General features: G+C 40.8%; 1 protein-coding gene across 1 annotated transcript; it reads left to right on the top strand.

Moving 5' to 3' along the window:
• Positions 1-3,142: 3,142 nt before the first annotated feature.
• Positions 3,143-15,488, top strand: LOC128664914 (uncharacterized). The gene is made up of 12 exons (XM_053719706.1): positions 3,143-3,185; positions 3,288-3,389; positions 6,245-6,346; positions 6,551-6,601; positions 6,755-6,805; positions 7,163-7,264; positions 9,297-9,347; positions 9,654-9,704; positions 11,796-11,948; positions 12,561-12,611; positions 13,669-13,943; positions 14,262-15,488. Exons 1-12 carry the CDS (start codon positions 3,143-3,145, stop codon positions 15,486-15,488), a joined length of 2,259 nt encoding a protein of 752 aa, XP_053575681.1.
• Positions 15,489-15,889: the final 401 nt, after the last annotated feature.

The following is a 15,889-nucleotide window of genomic DNA, read 5'->3' as shown; positions in this document are numbered from 1 at the left end:
TGAAAGTGCAAACCGTTAATACACTGTCGGAGGCTGTCGATACATTGAGAAAAACTACCCCCAGCTCAACTAGGTGTAAATGTGGAAAAAGGAGCTTTCTGAGACCTATTTCCCATTGAAATTTTAAAAATTACAAATAATGCAAGTGCTTCATTTAGAAATAAATTGTAATATGAAATATTTATTGTTGCCCCATGTATATGAATAGTAACACTTATCTTAACTTACTTCTACGCAAAAAGAGCGACTGCACGCAATGTGCAACATATTTCAATGGAAACCTGGTACTAAAATGGAGCCGTTAATTACTTTTAGCTGTCGGCAACTTCTGTAGTTTACGGCTCCATTTTTAACAACTCAATGAAAGCAAGCCCTTAGAGTTTCTCACTGAAATGACATACATAGCACTTGTGCAGTCATAACACAAATGGTTGTAAAAGTCTTGGGGGCTTATTTATCAAGGGCGGAACTGCCCCTGATGACCCTGTTTCCACACGAGCCTTCAGGCTACAGTGTATCATGTCCGCCAAACAGGTGATATCATGCGCACATGTACTGATAATGTCATTATTCCCATATGTACAGGTGATATCATGCGCACATGTACTGATTATGTCATTATTCCCATATGTACAGGTGATATCATGCTCACATGTACTGATTATCTCATTATTCCCATATGTACAGGTGATATCATGCGCACATGTACTGATTATGTCATTATTCCCATATGTACAGGTGATATCATGCGCACATGTACTGATTATGTCATTATTCCCATATGTACAGGTGATATCATGCGCACATGTACTGATTATGTCATTATTCCCATATGTACAGGTGATATCATGCGCACATGTACTGATTATGTCATTATTCCCATATGTACAGGTGATATCATGCGCACATGTACTGATTATGTCATTATTCCCATATGCACAGGTGATATCATGCGCACATGTACTGACTATGTCATCATTTCCATATGTACAGGTGATATCATGCGCACATGTACTGATTATGTCATTATTCCCATATGTACAGGTGATATCATGCGCACATGTACTGATTATGTCATTATTCCCACATGTACGGGTGATATCTAGCGCACATGTACTGATTATGTCATTATTCCCATATGTACAGGTGATATCATGCGCACATGTACTGATTATGTCATTATTCCCATATGTACAGGTGATATCATGCGCACATGTACTGACTATGTCATTATTTCCATATGTACAGGTGATATCATGCTCACATGTACTGATTATGTCATTATTCCCATATGTACAGGTGATATCATGCGCACATGTACTGATTATGTCATTATTCCCATATGTACAGGTGATATCATGCGCACATGTACTGACTATGTCATTATTCCTAAATGTACAGGTGATATCATGCGCACATGTACTGATTATGTCATTATTCCCATATGTACAGGTGATATCATGCGCACATGTACTGACTATGTCATTATTCCTAAATGTACAGGTGATAGCATGCGCACATGTACTGATTATGTCATTATTCCCATATGTACAGGTGATATCATGCGCACATGTACTGATTATGTCATTATTCCCATATGTACAGGTGATATCATGCGCACATGTACTGACTATGTCATTATTCCTAAATGTACAGGTGATATCATGCGCACATGTACTGATTATGTCATTATTCCCATATGTACAGGTGATATCATGCGCACATGTACTGATTATGTCATTATTCCTATATGTACAGGTGATATCATGCTCACATGTACTGATTATGTCATTATTCCCACATGTACAGCTGATATCATGTGCACATGTACTGATTATGTCATTATTCCCATATGTACAGGTGATATCATGCGCACATGTACTGATTATGACATTATTCCCATATGTACAGGTGATATCATGCGCACATGTACTGATTATGTCATTATTCCCATATGTACAGGTGATATCATGCGCACATGTACTGATTATGTCATTATTCCCATATGTACAGGTGATATCATGCGCACATGTACTGATTATGTCATTATTCCCATATGTACAGGTGATATCATGCTCACATGTACTGATTATGTCATTATTCCCATATGTACAGGTGATATCATGCGCACATGTACTGATTATGTCATTATTCCCATATGTACAGGTGATATCATGCGCACATGTACTGATTATGTCATTATTCCCATATGTACAGGTGATATCATGCGCACATGTACTGATTATGTCATTATTCCCATATGTACAGGTGATATCATGCGCACATGTACTGATTATGTCATTATTCCCATATGTACAGGTGATATCATGCGCACATGTACTGATTATGTCATTATTCCCATATGTACAGGTGATATCATGCGCACATGTACTGATTATGTCATTATTCCCATATGTACAGGTGATATCATGCGCACATATACTGATTATGTCATTATTCCCATATGTACAGGTGATATCATGCGCACATGTACTGATTATGTCATTATTCCCACATGTACAGGTGATATCATGCGCACATGTACTGATTATGTCATTATTCCCATATGTACAGGTGATATCATGCGCACATGTACTGATTATGTCATTATTCCCATATGTACAGGTGATATCATGCGCACATGTACTGATTATGTCATTATTCCCATATGTACAGGTGATATCATGCGCACATGTACTGATTATGTCATTATTCCTATATGTACAGGTGATATCATGCTCACATGTACTGATTATGTCATTATTCCCACATGTACAGCTGATATCATGTGCACATGTACTGATTATGTCATTATTCCCATATGTACAGGTGATATCATGCGCACATGTACTGATTATGACATTATTCCCATATGTACAGGTGATATCATGCGCACATGTACTGATTATGTCATTATTCCTAAATGTACAGGTGATATCATGCGCACATGTACTGATTATGTCCTATTCCCATATGTACAGGTGATATCATGCGCACATGTACTGATTATGTCATTATTCCCATATGTACAGGTGATATCATGCGCACATGTACTGATTATGTCATTATTCCCATATGTACAGGTGATATCATGCGCACATGTACTGATTATGTCATTATTCCCATATGTACAGGTGATATCATGCGCACATGTACTGATTATGTAATTATTCCCACATGTACAGGTGATATCATGCGCACATGTACTGATTATGTCATTATTCCCATATGTACAGGTGATATCATGCTCACATGTACTGATTATGTCATTATTCCCACATGTACAGCTGATATCATGTGCACATGTACTGATTATGTAATTATTCCCACATGTACAGGTGATATCATGCGCACATGTACTGATTATGTAATTATTCCCACATGTACAGGTGATATCATGCGCACATGTACTGATTATGTCCTATTCCCATATGTACAGGTGATATCATGCGCACATGTACTGATTATGTCATTATTCCCATAGGTACAGGTGATATCATGCGCACATGTACTGATTATGTCCTTATTCCCATATGTAGAGGTGATATCATGCGCACATGTACTGATTATGTCATTATTCCCATATGTACAGGTGATATCATGCGCACATGTACTGATTATGTCATTATTCCCATATGTACAGGTGATATAATGCGCACATGTACTGATTATGTCATTATTCCCATATGTACAGGTGATATCATGCGCACATGTACTGATTATGTCATTATTCCCATGTGTACAGGTGATATCATGCGCACATGTACTGATTATGTCATTATTCCCATATGTACAGGTGATATCATGCTCACATGTACTGATTATGTCATTATTCCCATATGTACAGGTGATATCATGCGCACATGTACTGATTATGTCATTATTCCCATATGTACAGGTGATATAATGCGCACATGTACTGATTATGTCATTATTACCATATGTACAGGTGATATCATGCGCACATGTACTGATTATGTAATTATTCCCACATGTACAGGTGATATCATGCGCACATGTACTGATTATGTCATTATTCCCATATGTACAGGTGATATCATGCGCACATGTACTGATTATGTCATTATTCCTATATGTACAGGTGATATCATGCGCACATGTACTGATTATGTCATTATTCCCATATGTACAGGTGATATCATGCGCACATGTACTGATTATGTCATTATTTCCATATGTACAGGTGATATCATGCGCACATGTACTGATTATGTCATTATTCCCATATGTACAGGTGATATCATGCGCACATGTACTGATAATGTAATTATTCCCATATGTACAGGTGATATCATGCGCACATGTACTGACTATGTCATTATTTCCATATGTACAGGTGATATCATGCGCACATGTAATGATTATATCATTATTCCCATATGTACAGGTGATATCATGCGCACATGTACTGATAATGTAATTATTCCCATATGTACAGGTGATATCATGCGCACATGTACTGATTATGTCATTATTCCCATATGTACAGGTGATATCATGCGCACATGTACTGATAATGTAATTATTCCCATATGTACAGGTGATATCATGCGCACATGTACTGATTATGTCATTATTCCCATATGTACAGGTGATATCATGCGCACATGTACTGACTATGTCATTATTTCCATATGTACAGGTGATATCATGCTCACATGTACTGATAATGTCATTATTCCCATATGTACAGGTGATATCATGCGCACATGTACTGATTATGTCATTATTCCCATATGTACAGGTGATATCATGCGCACATGTACTGATTATATCATTATTCCCACATGTACAGGTGATATCATGCGCACATGTACTGATTATGTCATTATTCCCATATGTACGGGTGATATCATGCGCACATGTACTGATAATGTCATTATTCCCATATGTACAGGTGATATCATGCGCACATGTACTGATTATATCATTATTCCCACATGTACAGGTGATATCATGTGCACATGTACTTACTATGTCATTATTCCCATATGTACAGGTGATATCATGCGCACATGTACTGATTATGTCATTATTCCCATATGTAGAGGTGATATCATGCGCACATGTACTGATTATGTCATTATTCCCATATGTACAGGTGATATCATGCGCACATGTACTGATTATGTCATTATTCCTATATGTACAGGTGATATCATGCGCACATGTACTGATTATATCATTATTCCCACATGTACGGGTGATATCATGCGCACATGTACTGATTATGTCATTATTCCCATATGTACAGGTGATATCATGCGCACATGTACTGATTATGTCATTATTCCCATATGCACAGGTGATATCATGCGCACATGTACTGATTATATCATTATTCCCATATGTACAGGTGATATCATGCGCACATGTACTGATTATGTCATTATTCCCATATGTACAGGTGATATCATGCGCACATGTACTGATTATGTCATTATTCCCATATGTACAGGTGATATCATGCGCACATGTACTGATTATGTCATTATTCCTATATGTACAGGTGATATCATGCGCACATGTACTGATTATGTCATTATTCCTATATGTACAGGTGATATCATGCTCACATGTACTGATTATGTCATTATTCCCACATGTACAGGTGATATCATGTGCACATGTACTGATTATGTCATTATTCCCATATGTACAGGTGATATCATGCGCACATGTACTGATTATGTCATTATTCCCATATGTACAGGTGATATCATGCGCACATGTACTGATAATGTCATTATTCCTATATGTACAGGTGATATCATGCGCACATGTACTGATTATGTCATTATTCCCATATGTACAGGTGATATCATGCTCACATGTACTGATTATGTCATTATTCCCATATGTACAGGTGATATCATGCGCACATGTACTGATTATGTCATTATTCCTATATGTACAGGTGATATCATGCGCACATGTACTGATTATGTCATTATTCCTATATGTACAGGTGATATCATGCGCACATGTACTGATTATGTCATCATTTCCATATGTACAGGTGATATCATGTGCACATGTACTGATTATGTCATTATTCCCATATGTACAGGTGATATCATGCGCACATGTACTGATTATGTAATTATTCCCATATGTACAGGTGATATCATGCGCACATGTACTGATAATGTCATTATTCCTATATGTACAGGTGATATCATGCGCATATGTACTGATTATGTCATTATTCCCATATGTACAGGTGATATCATGCGCAAATGTACTGACTATGTCATTATTCCTATATGTACAGGTGATATAATGCGCACATGTACTGATTATGTCATCATTTCCATATGTACAGGTGAAATCATGCACACATGTACTGATTATGTCATTACTCCCATATGTACAGGTGATATCATGCGCACATGTACTGATTATGTCATTATTCCCATATGTACAGGTGATATCATGCGCACATGTACTGATTATGTCATTATCCCTATATGTACAGGTGATATCATGCGCACATGTACTGATTATGTCATTATTCCCATATGTACAGGTGATATCATGCGCACATGTAATGATTATATCATTATACCCATATGTACAGGTGATATCATGCGCACATGTACTGATTATGTCATTATTCCCATATGTACAGGTGATATCATGCGCACATGTACTGACTATGTCATTATTCCTATATGTACAGGTGATATCATGCGCATATGTACTGATTATGTCATTATTCCCATATGTACAGGTGATATCATGCGCAAATGTACTGACTATGTCATTATTCCTATATGTACAGGTGATATCATGCGCACATGTACTGATTATGTCATTATTCCCATATGTACAGGTGATATCATGCGCACATGTACTGATTATGTCATTATTCCCACATGTACAGGTGATATCATGCGCACATGTACTGATAATGTCATTATTCCTATATGTACAGGTGATATCATGCGCACATGTACTGATTATATCATTATTCCTATATGTACAGGTGATATCATGCGCACATGTACTGATTATGTCATTATTCCCATATGTACAGGTGATATCATGAGCACATGTACTGATTATGTCATTATTCCCATATGTACAGGTGATATCATGCGCACATGTACTGACTATGTCATTATTCCCATATGTACAGGTGATATCATGAGCACATGTACTGATAATGTCATTATTCCTATATGTACAGGTGATATCATGAGCACATGTACTGATAATGTCATTATTCCTATATGTACAGGTGATATCATGCTCACATGTACTGATTATGTCATTATTCCCATATGTACAGGTGATATCATGCGCACATGTACTGATTATGTCATTATTCCCATATGTACAGGTGATATCATGCGCACATGTACTGATTATGTCCTTATTCCTATATGTACAGGTGATATCATGCGCACATGTACTGATTATGTCATTATTCCCATATGTACAGGTGATATCATGCGCACATGTACTGACTATGTCATTATTCCCATATGTACAGGTGATATCATGCGCACATGTACTGATTATGTCCTATTCCCATATGTACAGGTGATATCATGCGCACATGTACTGATTATGTCATTATTCCCATATGTACAGGTGATATCATGCGCACATGTACTGATTATGTCATTATTCCCATATGTACAGGAGATATCATGCGCACATGTACTGATTATGTCATTATTCCCATATGTACAGGTGATATCATGCGCACATGTACTGATTATGTCATTATTCCCATATGTACAGGTGATATCATGCGCACATGTACTGATTATGTCATTATTCCCATATGTACAGGTGATATGCGCACATGTACTGATTATATCATTATTCCCATATGTACAGGTGATATCATGCGCACACGTACTGACTATGTCATTATTCCCATATGTACAGGTGATATCATGCGCACATGTACTGATTATATCATTATTCCCATATGTACAGGTGATATCATGCGCACATGTACTGACTATGTCATTATTCCCATATGTACAGGTGATATCATGCGCACATGTACTGATTATGTCATTATTCCCATATGTACAGGTGATATCATGCGCACATGTACTGACTATGTCATTATTCCTATATGTACAGGTGATATCATGCGCACATGTACTGATTCTGTCATTATTCCCATATGTACAGGTGATATCATGCGCACATGTACTGATTATGTCATTATTCCCATATGTACAGGTGATATCATGCGCACATGTACTGACTATGTCATTATTCCTAAATGTACAGGTGATATCATGCGCACATGTACTGATAATGTCATTATTCCTATATGTACAGGTGATATCATGCGCACATGTACTGATTATGTCATTATTCCCATATGTACAGGTGATATCATGCTCACATGTACTGATTATGTCATTATTCCCATATGTACAGGTGATATCATGCGCACATGTACTGATTATGTCATTATTCCCATATGTACAGGTGATATCATGCGCACATGTACTGATTATGTCATTATTCCCATATGTAGAGGTGATATCATGAGCACATGTACTGATTATATCATTATTCCTATATGTACAGGTGATATCATGCGCACATGTACTGACTATGTCATTATTCCCATATGTACAGGTGATATGCGCACATGTACTGATTATGTCATTATTCCCATATGTACAGGTTATATCATGCGCACATGTACTGATTATGTCATTATTCCCATATGTACAGGTGATATCATGCGCACATGTACTGACTATGTCATTATTCCTATATGTACAGGTGATATCATGCGCACATGTACTGATTATGTCCTATTCCCATATGTACAGGTGATATCATGCGCACATGTACTGATTATGTCATTATTCCCATATGTACAGGTGATATCATGCGCACATGTACTGATAATGTCATTATTCCCATATGTACAGGTGATATCATGCGCACATGTACTGACTATGTCATTATTCCCATATGTACAGGTGATATCATGTGCACATGTACTGATTATGACATTATTCCCATATGTACAGGTGATCTCATGCGCACATGTACTGATTATGACATTATTCCCATATGTACAGGTGATCTCATGCGCACATGTACTGACTATGTCATTATTCCCATATGCACAGGTGATATCATGCGCACATGTACTGATTATGTCATTATTCCCATATGTACAGGTGATATCATGCGCACATGTACTGATTATGTCATTATTTCCATATGTACAGGTGATATCATGCTCACATGTACTGATTATGTCATTATTCCCATATGTACAGGTGATATCATGCTCACATGTACTGATAATGTCATTATTCCTATATGTACAGGTGATATCATGCGCACATGTACTGACTATGTCATTATTCCCATATGTACGGGTGATATCATGCGCACATGTACTGATAATGTCATTATTCCCATATGTACAGGTGATATCATGCGCACATGTACTGACTATGTCATTATTCCCATATGTACAGGTGATATCATGCGCACATGTACTGATTATGTCATTATTCCCATATGTACGGGTGATATCATGCGCACATGTACTGATAATGTCATTATTCCCATATGTACAGGTGATATCATGCGCACATGTACTGATTATATCATTATTCCCACATGTACAGGTGATATCATGTGCACATGTACTGACTATGTCATTATTCCCATATGTACAGGTGATATCATGCGCACATGTACTGATTATATCATTATTCCCATATGTACAGGTGATATCATGCGCACATGTACTGATTATGTCATTATTCCTATATGTACAGGTGATATCATGCGCACATGTACTGATTATATCATTATTCCCACATGTACGGGTGATATCATGCGCACATGTACTGATTATGTCATTATTCCCATATGTACAGGTGATATCATGCGCACATGTACTGATTATGTCATTATTCCCATATGTACAGGTGATATCATGCGCACATGTACTGATTATGTCATTATTCCTATATGTACAGGTGATATCATGCGCACATGTACTGATTATGTCATTATTTCCATATGTACAGGTGATATCATGCGCACATGTATTGACTATGTCATTATTCCCATATGTACAGGTGATATCATGCGCACATGTACTGATTATATCATTATTCCTATATGTACAGGTGATATCATGCGCACATGTACTGATTATGTCATTATTCCCATATATACAGGTGATATCATACGCACATGTACTGATTATGTAATTATTCCCATATATACAGGTGATATCATGCACACATGTACTGAGTATGTCATTATTCCCATATGTACAGGTGATATCATGCGCACATGTACTGACTATGTCATTATTCCCATATGTACAGGTGATATCATGCGCACATGTACTGATTATGTCATTATTCCCATATGTACAGGTGATATCATACGCACATGTACTGATTATGTCATTATTCCCATATGTATAGGTGATATCATGCGCACATGTACTGATTATGTCATTATTCCCACATGTACAGGTGATATCATGCGCACATGTACTGATTATGTCATTATTCCCATATGTACAGGTGATATCATGCGCACATGTACTGATTATGTCATTATTCCCATATGTACAGGTGATATCATGCGCACATGTACTGATTATGTCATTATTCCCATATGTACAGGTGATATCATGCGCACATGTACTGATTATGTAATTATTCCCATATGTACAGGTGATATCATGCGCACATGTACTGATTATGTCATTATTCCCATATGTATAGGTGATATCATGCGCACATGTACTGATTATGTCATTATTCCCATATGTACAGGTGATATCATGTGCACATGTACTGATTATGTAATTATTCCCATATGTATAGGTGATATCATGCGCACATGTACTGATTATGTCATTATTCCCATATGTACAGGTGATATCATGCGCACATGTAATGATTATGTCATTATTCCTATATGTACAGGTGATATCATGCGCACATGTACTGACTATGTCATTATTCCCATATGTACAGGTGATATCATGCGCACATGTACTGATTATGTCATTATTCCCATATGTACAGGTGATATCATGCGCACATGTACTGATTATGTCATTATTCCTATATGTACAGGTGATATCATGCGCATATGTACTGATTATGTCATTATTCCTATATGTACAGGTTATATCATGCGCACATGTACTGATTATGTCATTATTCCCATATGTACAGGTGATATCATGTGCACATGTACTGATTATGTCATTAATCCCATATGTACAGGTGATATCATGCGCACATGTACTGATTATGTCATTATTCCCACATGTACAGGTGATATCATGCGCACATGTACTGACTATGTCATTATTCCCATATGTACAGGTGATATCATGCGCACATGTACTGATTATATCATTATTCCCATATGTACAGGTGATATCATGCGCATATGTACTGATTATGTCATTATTCCTATATGTACAGGTTATATCATGCGCACATGTACTGATTATGTCATTATTCCCATATGTACAGGTGATATCATGCGCACATGTACTGATTATGTCATTATTCCCATATGTACAGGTGATATCATGCGCACATGTACTGATTATGTCATTATTCCCATATGTATAGGTGATATCATGCACACATGTACTGATTATGTCATTATTCCCATATGTACAGGTGATATCATGCGCACATGTACTGATTATGTCATTATTCCCATATGTACAGGTGATATCATGCGCACATGTACTGATTATGTCGTTATTCCTATATGTACAGGTGATATCATACGCACATGTACTGATTATCTCATTATTCCTATATGTACAGGTGATATCATGCGCACATGTACTGATTATCTCATTATTCCTATATGTACAGGTGATATCATGCTCACATGTACTGATTATATCATTATTCCCACATGTACAGGTGATATCATGCGCACATGTACTGATTATGTCATTATTCCCATATGTACAGGTGATATCATGCGCACATGTACTGATTATGTCATTATTCCCATATGTACAGGTGATATCATGCGCACATGTACTGATTATGTCATTATTCCCATATGTACAGGTGATATCATGTGCACATGTACTGATTATGTCATTATTCCCATATGTACAGGTGATATCATGCGCACATGTACTGATTATGTCATTATTCCCATATGTACAGGTGATATCATGCGCACATGTACTGATTATGTCATTATTCCCATATGTACAGGTGATATCATGCGCACATGTACTGATTATATCATTATTCCCATATGTACAGGTGATATCATGCGCACATGTACTGATTATGTCATTATTCCCATATGTACAGGTGATATCATGCGCACATGTACTGATTATGTCATTATTCCCATATGTACAGGTGATATCATGCGCACATGTACTGATTATATCATTATTCCCATATGTACAGGTGATATCATACGCACATGTACTGATTATGTCATTATTCCCATATGTACAGGTGATATCATGCGCACATGTACTGATTATATCATTATTCCCATATGTACAGGTGATATCATGCACACATGTACTGATTATATCATTATTCCCATATGTACAGGTGATATCATGCGCACATGTACAGTGGCTCCTGTAAGCGGTGCAAAGCTTAGCTGGAGGGAGCTTTGACCGCGGAGCACAATGTAGGCTGAGGTTGAGAGGAAGTGGGGGAGGAGCTGCAAGGTGATAAAGCCTTGCGGTTGAGCGGGAAAGCCAGCAGTTGTTGTTAGTAAAAGTTGGTGAAGCATCTGCAGCTGTTGGCTTTCTCGCTCAGCCTGCGTTATGGCTGATATGGAAGACTTGTTCCGGCGGCTGAAGGAGGCTGCAGAATCGAAGGGACCTACCTGGCTATCTGAGCAGGTCCAAGCATTGCTGGGGGCTCCGGTAGAGGCTGTGGCGGTGCAGGAGCGGTCGGTTCCAAGGAAGAGGTCCACCAGGCAATCCAGGCCTCCATCGCGTCTCAGCCCTGAGGTCAGCAGGAGGGCGTCGTCGACAAGGAGATCCGGTCCGGTTCCGGTTAGGAGGAGTGCGGAGGCAGCGGTATTGGCGGGTCCGGCGGGTGTGGGTCCAGTGCCGATGACGTCATCACCCGGTGTGAGCGGCAGTGATCCGGAGCGGAGGTCCGTTGCTGGCCTGGCCACTAAATCTGGAGGTAGGGGTAAGGTGGCTCACGGCCTGGCAGGGCCTGATCTGGGGGGAGAGGGGCCTTCTGGGAGGTGCCGTGACGGACAGGGTGGCTCCCTGGTTCCTGGTAGTGGGGAAGCAGTGAGCAGTGGTAGTGAGGGAGAGGAGGGACAGGCCACGACAGCATTGGTGGTTGGTGGTCCCAAGGTCAGGCAGAGTGAGTTAGGCCTGGGTTCTCTCCAGCTTAGTCCTAGGTGTCCTAGCCAGTTTAGTGGGGGTGATGTGAGTTGGGCAGTGAGGCCACAAGGGGGGGGGCTTGTTGATCTGGAGTATGGGTCTGGGGAGGAATGTGAGGAGTTGGAGCTGGGCCCTGGGGAGATGGACTTATTTTTAAACTCCTCTGATGAGGAGTGTGTTCCTCCCTCCCCTGGGTCCTCCAGTAGGAATGTTAGCCGTTTTGGGGGGTCAGCTGAGAGGGTTTCTGTGGGTCCTAGGCCTGTGTCTGTTCACCATGCTGTGGGGGGAGGGGGGTACGGCCAGGTTCAGGGAGGAGGTTGGGGTGTGTGGCTCACATGTTAGCTTTTCTCTTCCAGAGCATAGCCCATCTGAACGACGGCCAGGGCCTCAACCTGGCCCATCTTTGAGGGAGGATGTCTTCGACGGCCTTGAGGAGGATTTCTCTGGCTTGCACGGCTCCTGGACGGATTCTATTCGTTTGGAGCCTGATGACGGTCCACAGCAGGATGTGCGGCCTGTTGGGCATAAGGAGGTGAGGTGTGGTGTCTCGGGCGGGGTTTCAGAGCTGGCAAGGGAACAGAGTGGGGCCCGGGTGTATACGGCGGCCACTCAAGGGGGTATAGGTGCCAGGGGTCGGCCACATAGGCCAGGAGGACGGGGAGTTGTACATAGGGAGGGGTCAAGAAGACGGCCTGTGGTGGACGTTGATTGGCCTGGTAGTGAGGGTGGGGGAGCTCCCAAGAGGGGTAGGGGAGTTGGTACGGCTCGGAGTAACAGCCGGCAAAGAGGGGGAAGGGGTAGCAGACCTTTTCCTCCCCTGGATATGTATTCACGTTCTACTGTTTTTCAGGATCAACCACGGCAGTTGGCACAACAGGGACGGCCAGCTGTCACTTCTACTGGAGGTGGTCGAGAGATTACGGGGCAACGCAGCAGCGGGCTCCAGGCAACTTTCAGCGGTCCTTCAGGCATCAGGACTACGGAGAGCACTTCAGCAGGTGAGAAAGGGTTGTTGAATGTGGGGGGGAGTGATGTTACATTGTGTGGTGTTAGGAGTGTGGATTGTGACTCAGTGACAGGGAGTGTAGTGGAGGGATTGAAAGTGTTGTTAGCTAAATTGGAAGGAGTTGGCCCTGCGCAAAGGGTTGGAGTAGAGAGGGCGTGGGTCCCTGTTGACAGGTCGGCGGGTGTATCAGTTGTGGAGAGGGTGGAGGACTGCAGTGTGGCGGTCCCTGGTGTCTCAGGGGGTGGTGGCGCGGTGGTGGCGCAGACTTCCGGGCCTATAGTGGGGTCTTCCGGGCTGGTCTCGAGGCAGGGTGAGGGAGCTGAGTTGAGGGTGGCTGATACAGCAATGTCTCGGTCGTGTCTCTGCTCAATCGGGCCGTTGGGGATGCACTTGACCTCTGAGGTGAAGGAAAAGATATATAAGAGGGAATTTATTGAATTTTTCTCTCTTCTCCCGCTTGAGCAGTCTTTCGAGATCCCGGAGGACTCTAAGAAAGACGTGGCCAAGAAAGAGGAGGAGGAGAGGAAAAAGAGATATCGGAAGTTGCCGAAAACATTTTCTAACTGGTCTCAGGCATTTTTGATATATGCTAATGTGTTTGCGAGTAAATTTCCTGACCAGGGTGCAGCGCTTTTTTGTTATCTTGATGAGGTGTCTTCTGCTCAGCGGACGTATGGGGGTATGGCTTGGTGGTCATACGACGAGCAGTTCAGGCAGCGCTTGTCAGTTAAGCCGGAAATGCGGTGGGACGACCGTGACATGGGGTTGTGGCTAAAAATCATGACGCCTCTAAGATCTTCCCAGTCCTTTCGATCAGGAGCCGGTGGCGCCTCCATCGGGGGATCCCCTGCCACGGTCAGAAAAGGTTGTTGCTTTGCCTATAATGAAAAGTTTTGCAAGTGGGGAGCTGCGTGCAAGTTTAAACACGAGTGTTCAGGGTGTGGGGGGGCACATTCCTATGCGAAGTGTTTCCGTAAGGGTAAACCAAGCGGGGTTGGGGACGCGTCTGACAAAGGGGGCGACCCCGGTGAGACTCGCCGCGATGGAGCCTTGGCTCGCCCTGTACGCTAGGCGGAAGGGTTGTTTTGATAAGGCGGCGTTGCTTTTTCACGGTTTTCAATTTGGCTTTGTGATTCCATCACAAGGGGGTTGTGGGGTTTTTAGGGGTAACTTAAAGTCGGCTCGTTTGTGGCCTGGGGTAGTCGTTGAAAAACTAATGAAGGAGGTTGAGTTAGGTAGAATGGCGGGCCCGTTTGATCGCCCTCCTTTGGTTGATTTGCGGATATCACCTCTTGGGGTGGTTCCTAAGAAGGAGCCTGGTAAATTCAGGCTCATTCATCATTTATCATTTCCAAAAGGGGGATCTGTTAATGATGGCATTCCTCAGGAGTTGTCGTCTGTTAAGTACGCGTCGTTTGATCAAGCGGTTAACCTAGTCAGGGAAGCTGGCGCCGCTGCTTTACTGGCTAAAG

This window comes from Bombina bombina, chromosome 6, assembly GCF_027579735.1.
Source record: "Bombina bombina isolate aBomBom1 chromosome 6, aBomBom1.pri, whole genome shotgun sequence".
In the NCBI taxonomy this organism is placed as follows: domain Eukaryota; kingdom Metazoa; phylum Chordata; class Amphibia; order Anura; family Bombinatoridae; genus Bombina; species Bombina bombina.
Note: the sequence above shows the minus strand (reverse complement) of the source record. Positions and strands in the feature narration are given on the sequence as shown.

What these genes read in the sequence shown, in the direction of transcription:
- LOC128664914 (XM_053719706.1), top strand. Translation starts at nt 3,143, where the DNA reads ATGCGCACATGTACTGATTATGTAATTATTCCCACATGTACAG. An exon ending in CATCATTTCCATATGTACAG is followed by an intron (nt 6,347 to 6,550) that starts GTGAAATCATGC and finishes CCATATGTACAG; the next exon opens with GTGATATCATGCGCACATGT. An exon ending in CATTATACCCATATGTACAG is followed by an intron (nt 6,602 to 6,754) that starts GTGATATCATGC and finishes CCATATGTACAG; the next exon opens with GTGATATCATGCGCAAATGT.